Source organism: Hipposideros armiger, unplaced genomic scaffold, assembly GCF_001890085.2.
Source record: "Hipposideros armiger isolate ML-2016 unplaced genomic scaffold, ASM189008v1 scaffold_599, whole genome shotgun sequence".
NCBI classification, from domain to species: domain Eukaryota; kingdom Metazoa; phylum Chordata; class Mammalia; order Chiroptera; family Hipposideridae; genus Hipposideros; species Hipposideros armiger.
Window position 1 is genome coordinate 836,867 of NW_017731949.1, and position 15,862 is coordinate 852,728.

A 15,862-nucleotide genomic window follows, 5' to 3' on the forward strand; every position below is an offset into this window, starting at 1 on the left:
ATTCCCCAGCACTGTTCCCATCCCCCCAATTCCCCAATAAAAATCTTTAAAAAAAAAAAAGAAAATAGAAGTCTGGGCGCTGTGGGCTTATACAGGGTCCTGTGATACAACCTGTCAGCCTCAGTTCAACCTTGAGGAGATTCACACTCGTTCAAAAGATGAGCTAAACTGGGCTGGCCGAATGGCGCGTTGGTTAAGAGCTGGCTTGGGATGCTAGAGGGCCCCAGTTCGGATCCCACATATGAGGGCCAGTGACACTGCCCTCTACAGCTAAGATGTTGAACAACAGCTCGACCTGGAGCTGGGCTGCTGTGGGTCGCCGGCGATGGCGTAGGCTGCAGCCCCTGCTGCGGTGGGTTGCCATGGGCTACTGTGTGTAGCCAGCAGCCAGTGTGAGCGGCTGTCCAGAAGCCGGTGACTGATCTGCTTCACCCGGGAAGAGCACAATGATGGTGCCAACTTGGGCCAGTGAAGCGATGTCCTCCACAACTAGACTGAAGAACAAAAGGACAGCAACTTGTCTGTTTCCCTTCCCCCAATTCCCCAATAAGAATCTTAAAAAAAAAAAAAAAGATAAGCTAAACTTAGAATGAAAACACACTCATATTCTCTCATCTGCCTCTTAACCACACACATACACACAGACAGGCAATACACATACAACACAACACGCACATATTCTTGAGGTGTGGTCCTCTGGCTTGCTGTAGGAAGATTGTAGGTAAAATGTCACTTATGGGGCTAAGCCCCTTTCCAGTGTTGAAGGCCATTCATGGTGGAAACTTGGGTCTATCTGCCTACTCATTCTGTGGGTAGAGACATAAGCCGACGACGGAATGTTGACACTGGGTGGTGTGATTTCAAATTAGGAAAGTACTATGTATAGTGGGAAGTGGTTCTTCCAGGGGACTGGTGGAGACTTGGAAATGACAGCCTAGGGAGGAGGTGTGGTGTCCATAGGCTCTGAGTTGTCAACAGGGTTTGCAGAGGTGCTGCTTACTGTTGTAGCATGGGTGACTGCAGAATTCACAATGGGCTGATTGCAGCCTACTGCAGCAATGGCAACAGAGGTTTTCTTTTTCTGGTCACCACAGGTCTCTGATGTGGGCTGAGGGGTGGTTTTGGGGCCAACTGCATAATATGGCAGCAACAAGCACAGGTACTTCGATGCAGGTGGGCTGGTGGAGGAGTCTACTAAGTTTGGAGGGTTTTCCACCTGGCAGCAGGCTTGGGCAGGTCTGTGAGATTTCTTAAAGCAGCATGGGGGAGCTGCAACTCTGGCAGGTCTGCAAGATCTCTTAAAGCAGCATGGGGGAGCTGTGAATACGACAATACCTGAAGGCAGAATAGTGTCCTTGTTGATGACATCAGGATCCACAGTTGGCTGACCAGTCATACTGGCAGATACGGTTGGAAAATGTTGACGTCAGAAACAGGAAATGTAGTTACGACTGAATAGAAATGGCCTCCATTCTTATTAGGTGGAATTCCCAAAATGTGATTAGAACTAAGAGGTGGCAGAGAATGAGCATGTTGAGGAAGAGGAAAGTAAGGGAATGTGTGTCCTTTTTTCTGATAAATATTTTGTATTAGAGGAGGTGTAGGGACAGACAAGGTCGGGGGCCTGGCAGATAGGTCAGCCGAGTTGGCAGTAGCTGGGACCTGACCAATGTGAGTAGTGCGGGGCAGAGAGTCTGCAGCCACCCCAGGTGGGATAGAAGGGGCAGACTGAGTGGCACTGCTATTTGCCATGACCTTCATTTTATCTTCCATGATCTTATTCCACTGACAAGCAGGGTTCTTCAAGGTGTCGGGGTTTTTGTCAACAGCTACGCAAGGGAGCTTACACAGTACCCGCAGCTGCCCTTGATCCCCCATCAGTGGTGGCAGGGGTGGAGAAAGTGGCATGGGAATTTTGTAATTGCGGCGCCTTCTCCTGGCAGATACCAGTGAAGAGCTCACTGGTGGGCTATCCGCAGGCTTTTCACTGTGCATCTCCTTACCCAACATGAGTGAGTCTGGATGGATCTGCGCATGGTCTTCACCCAGGACTTCCTTCGTGGATCTCTCTGGCAGCAGGGAACAGCATGGGGTTGGGGCAGAGAGCACTGCAGTTTCTGAATCAGGCTTTGGAGGCAGCAGGAAATCTCTAGCAGGGCTGCCTGAGCTTGTGACCACCTGGCTTTCAGAGGAGGAACTCCCTGGAGACACCGGGGCATTCTCACTCAAGCTGCATTCTCAGTGCTTGGGACCACCGTCCAGAGGCCCAGGACTACCCTTGTCAGAAATAACAGCTCCATTGGTCTTGGGTAGATCCCCACTACTATGGTGACAGTTCTGATCGTCCTGTCCGTTGGTCTCCACGTGATCCTCTTCAAGTTTTGCAAGTGCTTTTTTTGGTTTTTCTTGGATCTTTACTTCTATGTCCTTTGAGCCAGGATGTGGAATGGCACTGGATGGTCCTGGCATCATAGACTTGACTATGGGCTCAGGTGGAAAACGCGGGTGAATAAAATTTCGTACTGGAGGAGGGATCCTTATGGTTCCAGAGGTTGTGAACAGACTGGAGAGCGACTGAACAGGCTTCTTTGGAGGGTCATTCCAGTTCTCCAATGGCGGCAGGCTCCCCACAGAGGAATATATGCCCTGCGGGAAAAGATATGCCCTCTTCCACAGGGTGTGTGACTTGGCTGGTAACCACACACGATCCGGGTGGCTGAGACCAGGGTGGAGGGCACATGCTGGAGCAGCAGGTTGGTTTCGGTCAGGTGGGCCATAGTTGTTGCGGACTGGGAAAATCACCGGGTGACGGCCACCAGGCAAGGTGCGGCGGTCACCAGGCAAGGTACCGAGGCGGAATAGGCGGTGGAATAGAAGCAGAGAATTGCTAAGTAAATTGCCCATCTAGAGCCAGTTGTGCGCCAAACGAACCCGAGAACAGCACAGGAAACTCGGAGCACTTCTCCTAGCTTCTCTGTCTTGCTCAAGGTCTAGCACGCACTGAACTAACTGTCCAGCCAGGTGCTTGTGACATCTCCCTGGAACACAACGTCACAGAGAAAGCTGCAATCACAAGTCCAACACGTGAAAAGAGGACGTCAAAGGTCAAAGGGCAAAGCCTCAATAGCCAGCTAACTCCTTCTGGACTTCCCAGAGCCTGGGACTTCCTGCAGCGGGTTACAGGTGTTAGAAACCAGATGAGCCACCATGTGGGGACGATTCAGAGGCCCCATCCGCCAGAACTCAGCCGGCCTAAGCAATGTCTCTGCGGGTCTTCCCCAGGTCGGGGAGGCTGCAGCCTGATCAAAGGCAAGGGCTGGAGCGACCCAGATCCAGCCCGAGTGTGGCCCACCTCCCCCTCGGGTCCTCCCCAGCTTCTATGTGAGGCCTGGAGCCAAGTGCACTTTTTCCATGGCCGCCCTGCCTGCCAGCGTCAGCAGCCAGGTGCAAAGGTTTCTGAGGCGTGGACGGGAAGCCCTGACCTGACTAAGTGCTGCGCTTTGCGACATCCCTTCCTGGCAGGCAGGTTCCTTCTTCACTTCTTTTTAGAAACTTGGTAAAACAACATTTAAACAAGCCTTTCCTCAGGTCGTACAGTTGGCAGCGGCTTAGCCAGGATTCAAACCCAGCTTGTGTGATCATTTTTTCTTCCCCCTCCCTTCCTCCCCCCTCTCTTATCTTTCTACCCCCTCACCTGGCCTGGATATCTCAGGGGAAGCGCTTCTCTAGTTTCTAGTTCCCCATAATGTGCCAAATTATACCCCTTACATAGGGATGTTCTCGCAGCCTAGAAAGCTTTCCTCCCTCTTTGAGTCAATTCAATCTTAACTTTCTCAGGCAATTCTTCTCTATGTCAAAACCCCATTATGGGCTCCCATCCTTACTAGGTACCTTCTGTGAGCAGCTCTTATACCATGTGCAATGATCAGATGCTATATTGCCAGACAAAATTAACCTGCAGGAAAAACAATTGTTTGATCTTCGAATTCTTGGGAGGAAACTACTATATTTATATGTCTTGATATTATTAGCAAAGATGCACTTGTGACTTTAAGAATGTAACAGAAAATGAATTAAATAGAAACTATACAAGAAAACATTAAAAAAAAAACCCACAACAAACCCAAAACTTCCCTGAATACTTTATACCAACCACAATTTAGTCATTAAACAATAAATTTTTCATTTTCCTTGTACTAAGTTGGTCTACATGGAATAGGGGAAATATACAGCCTCAAAAGGCATATTAGAAACTGTAGGGGATGCACACTGCAATTTGTTTCCCTCACTCTGAAAATCACTGTGAAGAGACAAGGTTTCTGAGGAGATTGTGCCGTCTCCCTCAAGAATGTTGGGGCTGAAAAAGGTTGAAAACTGTTGGTATTGCCAGTATAAGTATAAAGGAACTCCCTCACCCCCAAGTCCCTGTCAATTAAAGGCAAAGTATATCTGTAGCATTTTCATTTTTACAACTTTCCTTAAGAAGGTCCCAAAGGGACTTTTTATTGCTTCTATATCTAGGGGTTGCTTCTCAGATCCATTTTGGGAGGAATTGTATGCCTGTAAATTTCTTCTCTGAAAAATATTTAACTAAGCTACTGGCTAATATCCAGTTAAATTACTTCATTAACATCTTCTACAGAATTTAGACAAACTATCTTACTTTTTTCTAATTAAAATGTATTTGTTTGGAAAAGGGCATGGTTAAAAAAAAGCTTAATAAAAAGTTAGTTGCTTAAAAGATACTGATATGTGTTCATTTTAATAAAGCAAAGTTCTGGCAAACCCAACAGATCTCTGACTACTTTTCCAAATAGCTCCTACAAGGTAGTCAAACTATAGAATGCTGTATAGAGTGTTGGTTGAGAAACAGTATATTTCTAGATCAAATGAGAATATAAAAAAGCAGCATACTTGGGTCATGAAAGCATTCTTTCATGAGATGTATTTTGACATTGGGCCTTTGAATTACATTTAAAAATGCTAAAAACACAGCCTTTCAAAGTCTGTTATTACATTTACTCTAAGGATATTATAAGACACTGGACTGTTCACTAGATCATTCAGTGGTCCTCATTTAAAACCCAAGAGGAAAATTTCCTTTAAATTAAGGGTTAAAAAAAGCTTTTCTCCTCCTCAGAAAAGCTAGTATCCCCCCCTCCCCCACTTAAGGACAACCATTTAGCTCAGTGTTTCTCTGCAGGGTGTTATGGCATTTTGGGCAGAACAATTCTTGGCATGTGGGATTCCCCTCCCCCCACCTCCTCCCCATGACAGCCATGGCCTCCAGGCATTAATGCCAGTTGGGCACTCAGTCACTGTGCCCACCCAAACTGCCCACACACGTTTCCGAATGCACTAGTTGAAAAAACACGAAATAAACTATTTACTGCCTTTGAAAGTCAATCAAATTTGTCATTAAAAAGTATCTGGGTAAGAACATTATGTCGTATAATATATGCATTCTAACTTTCTCTCCCAGTCTTGAAATTCCAGTTTAATTTATATTTCCCTTGGTCCTGAATTTCATTTTGTATTCTGATTTTATTGTTAAGGCATCCAAATCTTATGTTGAATCAGATAAGGTACAAAAAAATGAAGACAGTGTGACAGTTCAGAGGCATCTTCCTCCCTTCATTCTTAAAAGTAGTACTAAATACCACTGTTTTAAACAGTATGCATTTTTTACTCCTACACATCCAATGGTAGGAAAACTACACCTCAGACTTAGCTCTTAGGAATTAATGAAGGATAACAAGCCAAAGAGAAGATAATATTTTTTAAAACCTTTGATGAAAGTGACTTATGTGTGAATATCACATTTATATAAAGCCTTATTTCTCTACAATCGTTTTAAATGAGAAGAGTCCATAGGAAGTATTTATTACTTTTAACATAAAATTTCTTTACAAAAAAAAAAAAATTTTATATGAAGCTAGTTTGAGTCTGTCTTCATTTTAGATGAAACTTTAGAGGATATCTAATCATACACTTACTTTTCTTTTTCCATATGAGCAAGAAGTGGTTTTGGTTCTGATTTAACTGCATGACTTCCACAGATTCCTCATTTTTGGCAAACTTATTAAGCAACTCAACATTATTACATTTAGATATCGATTTGTCTTCTACTATAAAACATCTTCAGTGACAACAGTGCGACCCAAAGTGTTCTGTTTTCTGCACTATTTGTATGTCACTTATAATCTTAGTAGCTACTTTTGAGGGAGTACTTAAAGAAGATACTATTAACTTCTGTGAAAATGAGATAAAAACTAAAGATGACACTACCTTATGTGCTGCTTACCTTAGAAGTGCAAACAGCTATGTTAGCAGGAAGCTGGGAAAACTGCTTCAATTCAAACACATCATGTGCTGCCCATCGGCTCATGTGATTTTCAGCTTTGCTTGATCCAATAACATTCTGGTTTGAGTGAATGTAAGCCACTTCCTGAACACCATCTAGGAGGTAATTGATGTTTATTAAGCGATGTCTGATTATAAAGCAATATGGTTCCATGTATACTTAAAAATTATCAGCAATACACTAAAAAACAATTGTGCTTGTTTTGTTTTGAATCCTCAGGAAAAACACTTACGTTTATCTGTTAACATCACATTTTTTTTAAAAACTGAAAAAATAAAGGGTTCAAATAGGTTGGTCTAGGTTAACTTGGAAAGGACTTTTCTCTCTCATCAATATGGGAACTTCTGAGATTAGGTAACAGTCTTTAGATTTAAACCTGAAATGATGGTTTTGGCCAATAGTAAAGTCATGGTAGAGGGGCATTTCTATGAATTTGTTGTCCCAGTTGATTTAAAAAGCATGTTTACTAATTTAAAGAGCAGTGCTAGCCTCATATGTTCCTTTAAACATGTACTTGATTACAGTGATGGAGTGGGAGCATGGGGTTTATGACTAGGGAGTTTCGTTTGGTTGGCTTTGTTCAGTTTTACTGTTTGTGTTTGTCTTTTTTTGTACATGTGCCCAGAGAATGTCAAGATTGGAAGGTTTTTAGGAAATGAAAAAAATTAACTTACAGCTTTTATCTGAAAGAAGTTTAAAAAATTGACATTTTTTATTGCTTTGCTTCTAGGCACCTATAATTTACTTTTAAATTGTGGTCATAAAAGAGACGGCTAGAAGTAAGGTCTGTAAAACCTCCCTCAAACAGCTCTGGCAATGAACCTTGATTATGACCTTCAACACTTGTGCTGTTTTGGTCCTGAACCTCTCTCAACCAGAATCGCCAATCATGTGAAAACAAGATGTTAAATAAGATGATTGAAAGAGCAACTAAGATAATATTCTCCTTAAATTTCAAAACACCAGGGAGTGTGTATGGCAGAGTTTAAAACCTTCAAAAGGATTCTTCTGGTAGAAAATTTACTAATTTTTTCTTAATCTTGATGATACATTTTATGCCTTACTTAGAATAACATTAGTCCCACACTAACTACTGACACCTTTTGGACAGTAATAAACAAACAAACCAAAAGGTCAGCTAATCTTTTAAAAATTAGTTCATGTAATAATTCCTCAAACCTAAAATCTAGTTGTAGCACACAAACCAAAGGACAGTCCAATATTTAGTTACAAGGGTATTAAAATATGTATCATCATGAACTTTTAAATGATACTAATAACCGCAAAAGAAAGCTTGATTTGTAAATAAGTTAAATACAATGATTAAGGTTTCTATATCACAGTATCCTTGCTTATATATCAGATCCTTTCACATAGATTTTTTTTGGGAAGGAGTCAGGCACTTTGAAAGCAATGCTAACTCTTAAAAATCACTAAACAGATTTTTGGTGGATGGTGGTGACAGGAGAAGCAGTTCAATCTCTCTGAATCCCTACGTGAGAACAGACAGCAACTAGAGAGCAAAATCAAAAGCCATGGATAGAATTTACAACAAAGTTAGATGACAATATACCCCAATGAGCCCTAAAATACAAGCAGGTGGGGACAATCCACCAATAGCTACCTACTCTGCATGGCATCAGGGTCTGTGTGAAGGAAGAAGGAAGCCACAGGGTGGCATCTGATGGATCTGAGAACAGGAGACCCCAGAAGAGCCAACAGGCATTCACTAGAAAGCACCGTGGGCCAACTGGAGACAGTAGTTGAATCGCGGAAGGTTTTCTGCCCTCCAACGCTGAGTGGCTGCAGGGGGCTTAAGGTAAGGCCTGAGGGGACAGAGCAGGCTAGCACTTAGGAACTTCCCAAGCTGACCCACCAGGGCTCCCAGGTCAGGGCCACAGGATGAGGAAAAACTGCTGTGAGGGAGTCAGGATACGCAGGATGACAAGAACAGGAATGAGGAAAAGAGAAGCTCCGGGGAAAAGCTGGCGAGAGGGACAGAGACAGGACATCCCACCGTAGTGGTGAACACGCCACAAAAATCACAGCTCTATGATGACAGAAAAAATTTCCTAAACTCTGCCTCATTTAAAAAAACTCAGGGAAAGTAATTTCTATAAAAATAAGCAAGAGGGTCAAATCTCATAAAAATTACTATGAAGGAGAATAAGCAGAATTTATCCTTATAATTGAAGATGCCAGAAATATGTGCTCACAAAACAGATTAAAACTGTAACTGATTTCAAAATGAGGTAAAAGGCCAAGAAAATGATAAAATACAAGAACCAACAACATAAATCAGAATTAAAATAACTCAGAAATGAGTGGCAGAATTCAGGAAAGACTTAGAAAATGAAAAAAATTATTTCAGATATGAAGACTAAACTAGAAGAGGGAATGAACACAACAGATAATGTTTTAAAAGAAAGAAGGATTTTTTTAAAAAGCAAAGAGAAATGAAAAAGAGAAAAAAGGATTTGACAGAATGTGACAAATTCTAAGGACAGAAAAAGAAGATTGAACATTTAAATAACAGGAGTCCCTCAAGAAGAAAGCCAAAGCAAAGGAATAAAACAAAGTAAGTAAAAACACTTACTTAGTACAAGAAAGCTTTCCTAAAATAAAAACCAAGCTGAAACTACACTATGAGAATATTGACTCAGAATAACCAACACTGCTATGGACTGAAGGTTTGTCCCCCGCAAATTCATATGTTGAGGTCCTAATCCCCAGCGTGATGGTATCTGTAGTTGGACCTTTGGGAGATAATTAGGTCATGAAGGTGGAGCCCTAATCAATAGGATTAGTGCCCTTAGAAGAAAAGACAGGAGAGAGATCATTTCTCTCTTCATGATGTGAGGACACAGCAAGAAGGGGGCCATCTGGAACTGGGAAAAGGGCCCTCTCCAAGAACCTAATCATGCTGGCACTGTGATCTTGGATTCCCAGCTTCGAGAATTGTTCAGAAATAAATGTTGCATAAGCTACCCAGTTTATGGTAGTTTGTCACAGCAGCCCAAGTTGACTAAGACAAACATTAAAACACAATCTAGTAAAATTAATGAACACTAATGAAAAGAAAAGAACCCCTCTGGGCATCTAGGGAGAAAAAAATGTCATGTTCAAAGAAAATGAAGCTACATAGTTAAAAGACTTAAGAAAAGAGTGTATGAACCAAGAATTTTATATCCAGCAAAAATAGCTTTTAAGTATAAAGGGCACAAACTGTCTGTTATCAACAAGAATCTCAGGCAATATTATTCTCATGAGCACTTCCTGAGGGATATGCTAGAAAATAAGTTTCAGACAACTAAAATGACTTAAGAGACATTGCTATAAAGCCTAATGGGGAGCATTACATTTATATTTACCTGCAAGCCAAGAATAAATTAAGTCTAGGAGGGGCAGAATATATAATACAATGTCTGTATGTATGTTCTGACACTGTAGACACAATATACCCATTTTTTAAAAGAGGAAGAAATGGGAGGGCACATGCAAAACAAACAAACAAACAAAAACCTTAATGTTTCCAGGAATCAGGAATCATAGTATAGTAGTATTGGTATTTTTATTTTTTTATTTTTACATAATATGGGATAAGACTAATGAGAAATTATGGGATATTATAATGAAAACACTCCCTATACGCTTAAGAGCCAGAATTATCATTATGGAGGAAATGCTATACAAATGTGATAGCAAAGAGGTTTAGTAAAGGTTCTATAATCTCAAATTAAGTATTAATGTAAATATGGAAGTATGATATAAACTCATGAAGTATTTTATCATGAGACATAAAAATACATATGTGTACATAAATATGTATATAAATATATACATAAATATAAACACACACACACACACACACAGTGTGTCCACTGAAAAGGCCCAGAAATAAGAACTAAGCCAGTTGCAGCAATGATCATTCCTAGCAAAAGGCTGTATGTAGTCTTTTCTCACTAAAAGAAACCAAGAGTTCTTGGAGAAACGACTGATTCTAGGTCTGGGGCAGAAAATGTATGAGATGATCCTGGAACATTCTGTAATTCCAGATTACAGTCAAAGATGACATCATGACAAAGATAGCATCATGTTACAGGGTTCAGGAACCAAAGTGCTCATGTCCAAAGGCTCCCACTATCCAAAGATGAGACAACCGAACCTCAATAATGATATTCATTGCAATGGATTGAGACCCATTAAATGTGTTTGAATCAATTAATTCATAATGATTTTAAGAAAGATCATTCCCCTCTAAGGAAACAATTTTATTATATTAAAAACTGGTAAAGAAAGGAATTAAGTATATTCCCTGCCTTCTCCATATGAACTATACGACTGGGTAAGTACCAGTAGATGTATCTCCTTCGAGAAGCATTCTAACTAACAAATGAAGAAGAAATAAGAGAAGTAGAAAACATCATTTTCCTACTCTGAATGAATACATAGTTCCAGGCATTAAGCATCAAGGGCTGCCAAGATAAGAGAGAGACCAGCAACATTTTGTGCCTCCCATGGTCTTGCTAAACACTAACTTTTGTCTTGTCAAAGGAATGAACTTGAGTTTGATACAGTATCAGATACTGCTCATTTGTAGGAAATATAGAAGGCAGAGGAATATGTTCAACTGTACCAAGAGTGCACAATTAGCAAGATGCAAATTGAGGAAAACTCTATGGATGACCCAGGTTCTTCAACAGATAAATGTTAAGGAAATGAAAGGGATGGAGGAGGAATACTACAGAATAAAAAAGACTATATAAAATTTTTTAAAAAATGAGACTAAACTATAATGTCTAGGGATACATATTTGTGTGATAAAATCATAAAAATGCAAAAAAGTGATCACTATAAAAGTTAGAATAATTAGTATTTATGGGGATGGAAGGGCTGTGATTCAGATGGGACACATGGAGCGGGTCCTGGGGGGATGACAAAGTTCTCTATCTTGACCAAGCTGGTCTTCCCTTATCCTGCCACCCACCCACTTCCTCATTTGTGTCTCAATGTAATATTTTGATTGTAGAGGGCTATTTTACAAGCTAATTCAAGAATCTTATGGAACTGTTTGCACAAAACAAATAAGTAAAGTTTCAGAATGTATATGTAGTTACCTAAAAATTTATCCATTGATTCATACGTCTGCTCTTGATTGACAACTCTCTCATTTGAAAATTTCATTGCTTTTCTTGGTACAAAAGTGCTATTTTTCTTATGGCTAGGCAATTTTGAAGAGAAATCGATTCTATCTTTTATAGTTTTTGGTCTAAGTCTCTGTTTAGAGAAACTGATGTGGCTAACAGAAAAATCATCATCTGAGGATGGAAAGTCATCAATAGTCTGAGAGTTACAATCTTTGTCTGTTGCACACAGTTGGTTTGCTTTCTTCATTGTTTTAGGAAAAGTGTAAAGTTTCCTTTTATTTTCCTTTCTCTTCTTGAACTTCAAAGAACTAGTAGCTCTTTGTTTTCTTACTCTTGACTTGGAGGAAATTTCAATGTCATCAGACTCATCACTGATATCACTACTGCCTTTTCTTTTCATAACAGATTTCAGGGTCATGTTCTCAGGACTTAATTGTTTTGAAATTAGTCCACTTCCTCTGACATCAGTGTTTCTATCTTCACCATCATTTCTTATTTTTACAGGGTTTTCTGTTTCAGAATCTTCAGATCCATCGACAAGGGGCTGAAGCCCTGTACTATTCATAGAAAATTTCTGAATTGCATATTGTGTGGGAAAGATGACATCACTATCTTCTGATTCTGTGGCATTCTGTAAAATGCAATGGTGGTCAGCTGTATTTTTTAAATTTTTCTCATCATCAGACTTGGAAGAAATGTTCTGCTCTAAAATCTTCTCACTTTTATCAAAAGTACAGTTTTTATTTGGATTCAGGATGTTAGCTAATTTTTGATGTTCTGAAGTACCAAGAGAGTCTTGACTTTTCTGACAACCAACCTCTTTGGTTTCTGTTGAAAGGCATGTGGGCTGTTCATCAGAACTTTCATCGTCAGATGCAATGTTTTTATCGCTATCCTCAACTGCTTTATATTTTGTCTCAAGCAATTTAGAGAAACCACACTGGAGTAAGGTAAGCTGTCCAGAAGACCCTGAAGCTTTACTTGAGTCAGATGCTTTATTTTTAGCAGGCTTTACTCTTGAGTTTTCCACTGATTCATCATCGCTAAAATCACTGCAGAGACCACATGCTTCTTTTGCCAGTGGTTCTACAGATTGTTCTGGACCTCTGTGTTCTTGACAGTCAGGCTCTCTAGGCTATAAAAGAAGCAATGACAGAAATATTAGGAAACATGAAGATAACAACATCAAATCTATCACAATGGAAAGGAATTAAATTTGGGCGTATAATGTGTATATCACTTGGTATTTTGTAAAAGTACATTTAGTAAACAAATGTAAAGGATTTAATATTATAGTCTGGTACACTCTTTCCTCTTTTCAAGTTGAATCACTTTCCAAAATAAATAAAAGTTTAAACTAGAATACCATGTGACCAAATTATTTATAAGAAAAACACAGAGCCGAGTTGTCAGCTTATAAGAGGCAGGGACCGGTTCTGGCCTCAAAAGCGAAAAGCACACATCTTATTACTTATTGTAGTCTAGCAGATGCTCCTCATCTCGCTTTAAGAACAAAAAAATTTGTAAGAGCTAACAAAGTAAAGTATTTGCAATTGGAAAATGGTTCTAATTGATTAAAAATAAGATCAGATAGGATCCTGACAACCAGAAATAAAGAAAATATTGAAGATATTTTGAAGTGAAATTTGCTACAAATTTAAATCCAATATTTAATTTTTCAACATCAGTCAGAGCTAAATATATCCTTCAGTTTCAGAAAGCTGAGGCTTTATTAGTTAAGATTCTGGGAAAGTATTATCTAGCCATACTCCTGCCAATATTTGATATTCATGTATTTCTATAAATTTTGAAAAATATTCACCCCATATTCAAAATCATTGGGCTAATATAAATTTACATAAATCCCTAAAAACAAACAAGAAAAAACTAGGAACAAAAACAAAAAGTTCACATATATTTTTTTACTTTTAAAAAGGCCTTTTGGTGACAATATAGATTTTATAGTATGTGAGATGACAAACTACTAAAAAGATTACAAGATTAAGATTAAAGACTCAGATAAAATATCTACTAAGAGAATAATTTTGATGCTTAGATTTAATAATCTTAAATGCACTTGGATGTTTCCCATTTCATTTGTTGTTTATTAAAAAAAATATTTACTTAGGTCGATTGGTAATCTATACAGTGTATTTAATTTCAGATTTACAGTTTGGTATAGTTAAAATTTCAATCTAGATGCTCCTGAATATGCTCTTACAATATGAAATGTTAAATTAGCCTAAATTATTAATTTTACTGGTAGTCCTCTGACTTTGAGTCCTTGATTTTTTTAAAACACCTTTTCTTTACACATTGAAAAATGAAGAAAAAAGTAAAGTCAACTTAAAATTATCATAGTCCATGTTCTCTAGGAGTTCTGGGCTACAGATCCCAAACTGCTTACTGTTTCTAGTTTGTGTCCTGGAGGCTCCTCTTTCAACCATGTTGTAGCTGTCAGGATCCCTGCTTCCACTTGGCCTTCTCTCTACAAAGAATGCACATGACTGTAAAATGGGGGTTAAAACAAACAGAGAAGCAATAGCCACGGCAGGCTGAAACATGGAGTTAAGAAAGGAAATCTAGAGTGCAGCTTGCTTTAGCTCTCTTAATGGTAGTTTTCAATTTGCTAATTAAGGAACTCTTTATATTAACATTTTAAAACACTCTTAATTCTTAGGTAGTAGACTGGCAGAGGGGAAGCATGCTGGGCCCATATAATACTTATTTCTTGTCTTAAACCTGACTTTATCAGATAGAAAATTAATAGTAACTTTCAGCTAACTCCATTAAAAGCTCTAATAGGTCAGGGAAGGTGAAAAATGTCATATATATATATATATATATATATATATATATATGATTATAATAACCATGTCTATGTAATAATTAAACTAAGGCTGTATTACCTACATTTTCAAATACCAACAGATAATGCTGAGTATTGGGAACTTGATATTCTAGACTATATTGCTAGTATATTTATTGTGCATATTTATTAAAATGTTTATTGATTCCTTAGGTGTAGAAGACATCAAAATGAAAAGGTCCATCCTAATATGAAACTGAAACAAAAGGGGTTTTTTTTGAAGATCAAAGGTCTTTATTATATAATAAGTTTGCAACATCTTTAGGGAGAGTATTTATGCTTTTAAAGCTTTTGGTATATCATTTAGCAGAGTTATTTAATTGCCTAGATTCTAAAATATAAAATTTTTCCTTAAAAGGAAGTTAATATATTTCCCTTTTTAAGCTTTGCTAATAGAATGAGGGGAAATAACACTACTATCACCAGAGTTACAAATGCCCAACTTATGAATATACAGACATACCAGTGGCATGGTTCCAGCTACCCAGTATCCAGGACAACAAGTGAGAATCTCCCCCACAGAACTCTAGAGAATGATAAACAGTTCCTCAATTGTCATGAGACCTTTTCTTCCAATGCCTAGAAGCCATTACTGCAAGGGTGTGTGAAGCCTCCTTCCTGGTACTGCTTTTTATCTTTTCAACAGAAGCTAAATGGCTGCAACAGATCCAACTGGCAGCACCCAAAAATCCCTCAAGCTATCAGAACCCCGTTGTGATAGGGAAATGGCAACTCCAGTCTTCTGTTGCACAGCCCAACACCTAGGATTTATCTTTAACTCCTCTTTTTCTCACCCTCTATCTGATCCATCACCACTATCATCCTGGCCTAAACCACCATCATCTCACGGCTGGATTATTGCATTATCCTCCTAGCTTGCTCGCTTCTTGCTTCTACTCTTGTACTCCTATAGTCTAATTCTGCATATTTAATCTAGATAATATAGATCAGACTATGTCATTCTCCTGGTCAGAGCCCTCGAATTGCTTTTTGTCACACTCAAAGCCCCAGTTCCTGCATAACCTGGCTTCCTGACATTTCTTTGGCCCCACGCTGGGCATGCTCCTCCTCAGGGCCTCTGCATTTGTTCCTAGGTCTAAACCACATCTTCTTACCCAGTCTCTTCAAAGAACCAAATACAATCTCACCGTGAGTGCTTCCTTGACTACTCCACTTACAATCGAAATGTTGTTTCCTCGATAGTTTCCCTATTTCCCTTCCCGCTCTCATTTTTTTTATTGAGATAACAATTTATATATAACCCTGTACACGTTAAGATGTACAAGCATTATGTTGATTTCATACGTGTATGTATTGCAATATGATTACCACCTGTAGCTTCAGCTAACACCTCTATTGTGTCACAAAATTATCATTGCTTGTTTGTGGTGAGAACATTTAAGATCTAGTCCCTTAGCAATTTTGAAGTATGCAATACAGTACTGCCTACTGTAATTGTTAAGCTGTGCATTAGAGCTCCAG

At 39.2% G+C, this 15,862-nt stretch overlaps 1 protein-coding gene across 2 annotated transcripts in view; it reads right to left on the reverse strand.

The window, feature by feature from the left end:
- The window catches only part of ERCC6L2 (ERCC excision repair 6 like 2), a 119,974-nt gene that overhangs the window by 29,406 nt on the left and 74,706 nt on the right, over positions 1-15,862 (reverse strand). For both annotated transcript variants that reach the window (XM_019624681.1, XM_019624680.1), the window contains exons 15-17: positions 13,919-13,999; positions 11,482-12,646; positions 6,305-6,459 (exon numbers count right to left, since the gene is read on the reverse strand). In XM_019624681.1, the coding sequence (XP_019480226.1) occupies positions 6,305-6,459; positions 11,482-12,646; positions 13,919-13,999 (1,401 nt within the window). The remainder of the gene's footprint in view (positions 1-6,304; positions 6,460-11,481; positions 12,647-13,918; positions 14,000-15,862) is intronic.